Raw genomic sequence first — 7,500 nt, forward strand, 5'->3', positions numbered from 1 at the left:
GACCTGCAGGTCTACCTCAAGGTGGGTCTGGCACACACACACACACACACACACACACACACACACACACACACAGGACCTGCAGGTCTACCTCAAGGTGGGTCTGGCACACACACACACACACACACACAGGACCTGCAGGTCTACCTCAAGGTGGGTCTGGCACACACACACACACACACACACACACACACACAGGACCTGCAGGTCTACCTCAAGGTGGGTCTGGCACACACACACACACACACACACAGGACCTGCAGGTCTACCTCAAGGTGGGTCTGGCACACACACACACACACACACACACACACACAGGACCTGCAGGTCTACCTCAAGGTGGGTCTGGCACACACACACACACACACACACACACACACACACACACACACAGGACCTGCAGGTCTACCTCAAGGTGGGTCTGGCACACACACACACACACACACACACACACACACACACACACACACACACACACACAGGACCTGCAGGTCTACCTCAAGGTGGGTCTGGCACACACACACACACACACACACACACAGGACCTGCAGGTCTACCTCAAGGTGGGTCTGGTACACACACACACACACACACAGGACCTGCAGGTCTACCTCAAGGTGGGTCTGGCACACACACACACACACACACACACACACACACACACACACACACACACACATACACACTCACACACACACTCACACACACACACACACGTGATGTACGTTTTCTGTCTGCAGCTGATATAACAGGTCCTTGACTGTGACGGTCGTGTGTTTCATCTGATGTTCTTGCAATGACATTAACATTCATCACAGCAGACGCGTCTGGACAGACACACACACAGACACAAACACAGACACACACACTTATGTAATCACCACGTCACTGACCCAGTTCAGCGACACTTTACGTGCCTCTTTGTAAACGTTCATCGCGGTTTCACGCAGCGAGCAGCAGAGGACACGCTTTAGTGAGACGTTCTGAAAGGGCTGGCTGGTTCTGGAACGACCCAGCCCAGCCCGCTGCTCCTGACTCCATCTATATTTGATCAAAATAAAACATTTGAATGGAAATTACTTGTTACAATTCTCCTGGATGTCAGTCTTCAGCTCGACACAGCAGGAGGGAGGAGAGACAGAAGGAGGGAGGAGAGACAGAAGGAGGGAGGAGAGACAGAAGGGAGGAGGGAGGAGAGACAGAAGGAGGGAGGAGAGAGGAGAGACAGAAGGAGGGAGGAGAGACAGAAGGGAGGAGAGACAGAAGGAGGGAGGAGAGACTGAAGGAGGGAGGAGAGACAGAAGGAGGGAGGAGAGACAGAAGGGAGGAGAGACAGAAGGAGGGAGGAGAGACAGAAGGAGGGAGGAGAGGGAGGAGAGACAGAAGGGAGGAGGGAGGAGAGACAGAAGGAGGGAGGAGAGACAGAAGAAGGGAGGAGAGACAGAAGGAGGGAGGAGAGACAGAAGGAGGGAGGAGAGACAGAAGGAGGGAGGAGAGAAAGGGAGAGAGTGTTTGGGTTGTCTGAGACTCAGATGGAACATGAAACATTCAAAAGACTGTCACAACACAATGACCTGTCACAACACAAAGCTGCCAAGACTCCCTATCCAACAACACAAATACCAACCCAACACAACCCAACACCAACACACCACACCCCAACACAACACCAACACAACCCAACACCAACACAACCCAACACCAACACAACCCAACACCAACACACCCCAACACAACACCAACACCAACACAACACAACACCAACACAACCCAACACCAACACAACCCAACACCAACACAACCCAACACCAACACACCCCAACACAACACCAACACACCACACACCCCAACACAACCCAACACCAACACACCACACACCAACACAACCCAACACCAACACAACACCAACACAACCCAACACCAACACAACACCAACACAACCCAACACCAACACAACACCAACACAACCCAACACCAACACAACCCAACACCAACACAACACCAACACAACCCAACACCAACACACCCCAACACAACACCAACACACCACACACCCCAACACAACACCAACACACAACACCACACCACACCCCAACACAACACCAACACACAACACCACACCACACCCCAACACAACACCAACACACCACAACACACCACACCCCAACAAACCACACCAACACACCACACCACAACACACCACACCTAGGCTTACAGACAACTTTTTTTTTTCCTTTTTTAAAAACTTTTAAAATAAATGTTCTAAAAGAGCCTTCCAGCCTTCCAGCTCGTCCCTCCCACCCCCTCTTTTTCTTTTCATTCTCTCCTTCTTCCTTTTCCCACAATAACAGTAACAATCAACAATACAGTGAGTGGATCATCCCTGGCCTTCTGTACTGTGTGCTCCATTGTTCTCATCTCTTCTCCACATCGTTGGCTGTGTCTGCAGCTCTTCTATAGGTGGGGACGAAGACGGCTCCAGACTGATGGAAATAGCGTCCGTGAAGACAGGGGAGGCTGGTGGAGGTAGAAATCGGAGGACCGGGCTCATTGTAATGCACGGATCCGATCACAATGAGCCCGTCCTGATTTCCGCCTCCGCCAGCCTCCCCTGTAAGACTACAGTTGTGTTGTGCTGTTATCAGCTCCGTGCAGACAGGAGAAGTGTATAGATTGTCTTGTTAGAACGGTCTTCATACTTCTCACGGTTCATTCATGGTGACAGGCCTTCTCGCACCAGCAGCAGAAAGACCACATAAACACACACTGATTTCCATTAGCGAGGCTCTGCTCCAACAGGCCTAGTGTCCGTACCTCTGTACACATGGTAAACGTCTCTCTTGTAAAACAGATTGTATCTCGATGAGACTGACCTGTATGAATCCAGGTTAAACAAAATGTGAAAAAAAGTCGCAGTTAAGGGGCGAGGGGGGGTTAGCGGACAGCCAGTTAAAGTCCGTCGACCGTTAAACTTCGTTAAGTCATCTGCTGGCCCATCACCGTGAACGTTAAGCCATCTGCTGGCCCTTCACCGTGAACGTTAAGCCATCTGCTGGCCCTTCACCGTGAACGTTAAGTCATCTGCTGGCCCATCACCGTGAACGTTAAGCCATCTGCTGGCCCATCACCGTGAACGTTAAGTCATCTGCTGGCCCATCACCGTGAACGTTAAGTCATCTGCTGGCCCATCACCGTGAACGTTGCCTCTCGTTAGTTTGCTCCGTGTTGATGTGGGTCTTTGGCGTGAGGAGCGGTGCCACTCCTCTCCTGGGTGCCGTGTTCCGGTGCCGCCCAGACCGATGCGCCCGCTCGCTCGCCACGCACATCCGGACTCAAATGATCCCATAAAAGTTTATTTGCTGCTCTGTTATTCATTTCCATAGTTGAAGAGGTTGAGAGAATCACCGTTAAAGATGGATTGCCATCGCAGTAATTAGAAGGCCTTTGAATAAACGCTGACTATTCCAAATCAGATAAATAACCTTCTTCTTCCTGGCCTCTGTCCAGCTGAGACGGTTCTTCTTCTTCTTCTCCTTCTTCTTCTTCTCCTTCTCCTTCTCCTTCTTCTCCTTCTCCTTCTCCTTCTCCTTCTCCTTCTCCTTCTCCTTCTTCTCCTTCTCCTTCTCCTTCTCCTTCTCCTTCTTCTTCTCCTTCTTCTTCTTCTCCTCTTCTCACTTCCCTGAGTATCGGTCTGGCTCCACCCACAGTTCCTCAGAGAGGACACTGATTGGTCAGGTGATTTGTTTAGTTGGCCCAAGTTCTCCTCTATAGGAGCAGGTCCAGACTGACATTCAGGAAGTGTAACAAATTGAAACTCCCTGGTTCCAGGCGAGCTCTCCCATGTAGAAGGCTCGGTAGAATAACTACTGCTGTTGTTGTTTCCATCCCCACCCCCTTACCTCCTCTCCATTGTCCCCACCAGGAGGAGCCCATCCTGGGGTTCAGAGTGAGTAACTACCTGGAGTACATGGAGGGTCTGGAGCGCAGCTACCGAGCTGTGGTGCTGGGGGATATGAAGACTATCACCCAGAGGACCAGCTAGCATCCCAACATCACACCAGCACTCTCACCACTCAGAGCATGCTAACAGCTAGCATCCCAACATCACACCAGCACTCTCACCACTCAGAGCATGCTAACAGCTAGCATCCCAACATCACACCAGCACTCTCACCACTCAGAGCATGCTAACAGCTAGCACAAGGACATGCAGCTAGCATGCTAACAGCTAGCACAAGGACACATCCCCACAGAGAACTGTCCTCACAGCCAGCTAGCGGCAAACCAAGCTGTGGTCCTGATGGACACGAAGACCATCGGCCAGAAGATCAGCCAGCTGCTCAAACACACACACCCATCGGACCGGCCAGCAGGGTTAAGAGAGTCGACAGCCTCTATTAAAGCTCAGCTAATGTAGCCAGACTGTTACCAGACTAGTGCTGAAGGACATGAGGAGCAGAACCAGCTAGCAGCCTAAAGACCCACCAGAACCTCCCATAGAACCAGCTAGCAGCCTAAAGACCCACCAGAACCTCCCATAGCACCAGCTAGCAGCCTAAAGACCCACCAGAACCTCCCATAGAACCAGCTAGCAGCCTAAAGACCCACCAGAACCTCTCATAGAACCAGCTAGCAGCCTAAAGACCCACCAGAACCTCCCATAGAACCAGCTAGCAGCCTAAAGACCCACCAGAACCTCCCATAGAACCAGCTAGCAGCCTAAAGACCCACCAGAACCTCCCATAGAACCAGCTAGCAGCCTAAAGACCCACCAGAACCTCCCATAGAACCAGCTAGCAGCCTAAAGACCCACCAGAACCTCCCATAGAACCAGCTAGTAGTACAAAGGGCGAGGGTTATTATGTTATTAAGGAGGGCTCAGCGCTGAGATGAACATGTTATGCAGTAATGTTCACTGTACATACTCACAGAATCTTTTAACCTCAGAAAGATATTTAAATGTTTTTGGTTTTTTTCTATTTATAGATGTACATATACCAACGTAGTTCTGCTGCATACATGTATAACATGTTCCATGTATGTATAACGTGTTCCATGTATGTATAACATGTTCCATGTGTGTACTGACTGACACGGATAATGAAATTAAAGATGAAGACATGATGAAGACTCTCTCCATGATGAAGACTCTCTCCATGATGTTTTCTCTCTGTTACGTCTTGGTAGATCTTGAAGTGCTACTCTATAGTCTTAATTAAGCTCAGGTAATTAGGTATATATAATGATGTTATACACACCACTGAACTGCAGACACTCTCTCTCTGTGTAATACAGCCACCACTGACAGGTCTACCACTGACAGGTCTACCACTGACAGGTCTACCACTGACAGGTCTACCAGGCCATATGGAGATGGTTTGATGGCAGTGTACTTAGTAATGCATTACCTCTCCTGTCCTTCACCCAGCTGCTAAGCTCCCCCCCTCTCCTCTCCCCCCCCCCTCCTCTCCTCTCCTCTCCCCCCCCTCCTCTCCTCTCCTCTCCCCCCCCCTCCTCTCCTCTCCTCTCCCCCCCTCCTCTCCTCTCCTCTCCCCTCCTCTCCCCCCCCTCCTCTCCTCTCCTCTCCTCTCCTCTCCCCCCCCTCCTCTCCTCTCCTCTCCTCTCCCCCCCCTCCTCTCCTCTCCTCTCCTCTCCCCCCCCCTCCTCTCCTCTCCTCTCCTCTCCTCTCCTCTCCCCCCCCCTCCTCTCCCCTCCTCTCCTCTCCTCTCCTCTCCCCCCCCCTCCTCTCCTCTCCTCTCCTCTCCTCTCCCCCCCCCTCCTCTCCTCTCCTCTCCTCTCCCCCCCCTCCTCTCCCCCCCCTCCCCTCCTCTCCTCTCCTACAGTAATGAGAGCTACAAGGGACGCGGCACTCTCTGTGTTTATCAAGTGGCTGTGTGTGTGTGTGTGTGTGTGTGTGTGTGTGTGTGTGTGTGTGTGTGTGTGTTATTCATGTTCTTCATTTTCTGTTTGTTGGCCTCTGTCCAGTTGAGGTGCTTAAGATGTCGTTGCTTATTAAACCAACCATCCTGCATACTGCCTCCTCTGTGTGTGTGTGTGTGTGTGTGTGTGTGTGTGTGTGTGTGTGTGTGTGTGTGTGTGTGCTAGCTAGCAGCCTAAAGACCCACCAGAACCTCCCTTGACTAAAGCCTTCATTACCCCCCTCCCCCCCCCCTCTCTCCCCTTCATCTGAACCATCCGAAAACTCACACATCTGAATAATGAATCAGATCATTCCAGCCCTGCGTCTCTCCAGCACAACAACTGTTTAATATTCTACACTGTTTACCGTGCGTGGCCCTGCGGTGGTGGCAGACCCTGCCACCTCACCCAGCGATGACACCGTCCCGCCGCGTCTGGAGCCAAGCACGCCTTTAAACGTGTTTGACTTTTCCTCGACAAGTCTGACACCTCCGGCACTGAAGGTGTTCAACCTCCTCTGCCTCTTGTTTTGATTGGCTGTCACCGCCTCTGTGTTTTGATTGGCTGTCCCTGCCTCTTGTTTTGATTGGCTGTCCCTGCCTCCTGTTTTGATTGGCTGTTGCTGTCTCTTCCCCCTCGTTAGCGAGACCTATGCATCTATTGTCTCAAAATCAACTGAGTCATTAATTTGACTCTGATGAGCTGTTTATTTCAATTATGTTGAGAAGCTCGTTAATTCGGCCCCTATGGGAGATGGCTGGGAGATTACAGTGTAACCATGACAACAGCAACCTTTACAGTAATCATCACTTTGATGCTTCATCTCATTTACAGATGTTGGGATGACAGGAGATTGTTTGGATTTGCTAATTAGTGATAATGAAGCTGATTAGGCAGCAATTAGGACACACCCTCACTGTGCTGCAGTAACTAGGCTTGGTCTGTCTGCCACACACACACGTGTTCATACACACGTGTTCATACACACGTGTTCATACACACGTGTTCATACACACACGTGTTCATACACACACATGTATCTCAGTATGGTTCATCCGTGTGTTGCAATTACAGTCATACCACCCACTTCTGAATGCTCACTAACGATGCATCCTTCACTCACTAACGATGCATCCTTCACTCACTAACGATGCATCCTTCACTCCTACATTCGTTCCTTGAAGTGATCACTGATCCAGGATTGATGTTATTATTTGACCTGGTGGTCATTTTAGGTCAAAGAGGGAGGAAGGAACATAATTAAAGTATTGGGACAGAGCCTTTCAGCAGGAAGGGAGTGAGGGAAGGATGCATGATTAAAGTATTGGGTCAGAGCCTTTCAGCAGGAAAGGAGTGAGGGAAGGATGCATGATTAAAGTATTGGGACAGAGCCTTTCAGCAGGAAGGAGGAGGGAGATTCATCTAGTATGCATGTGAAGCCTGTTCTGGGAATTACCACTCAATAACAGAACATATTGATGAGCGTGCACACACACACACACACACACACAAAAACACACACAGCAGCCTGTAGGTCATTGTATATATATATTTATATCTATATATATGTATATCAAATGA

At 50.3% G+C, this 7,500-nt stretch overlaps 1 protein-coding gene across 1 annotated transcript in view; it reads left to right on the top strand.

Moving 5' to 3' along the window:
• Positions 1–4,767, top strand: part of LOC310824674 (protein broad-minded-like) — a 17,172-nt gene extending 12,405 nt beyond the window's left edge. Inside the window, exons 9-10 of the mRNA XM_083697925.1 lie at positions 1–21; positions 3,923–4,767. The exon at positions 1–21 is cut by the window's left edge and continues 168 nt beyond it. Coding sequence (XP_083554051.1) covers positions 1–21; positions 3,923–4,042 — 141 coding nt within the window. The 3' untranslated portion in view covers positions 4,043–4,767. The remainder of the gene's footprint in view (positions 22–3,922) is intronic.
• The last annotated feature ends 2,733 nt before the right edge of the window (positions 4,768–7,500 follow it).

The sequence above is a fragment of the Argentina silus genome (assembly GCF_951799395.1).
Source record: "Argentina silus genome assembly, contig: scaffold_381, whole genome shotgun sequence".
Classification (NCBI taxonomy): Eukaryota; Metazoa; Chordata; class Actinopteri; order Argentiniformes; family Argentinidae; genus Argentina; species Argentina silus.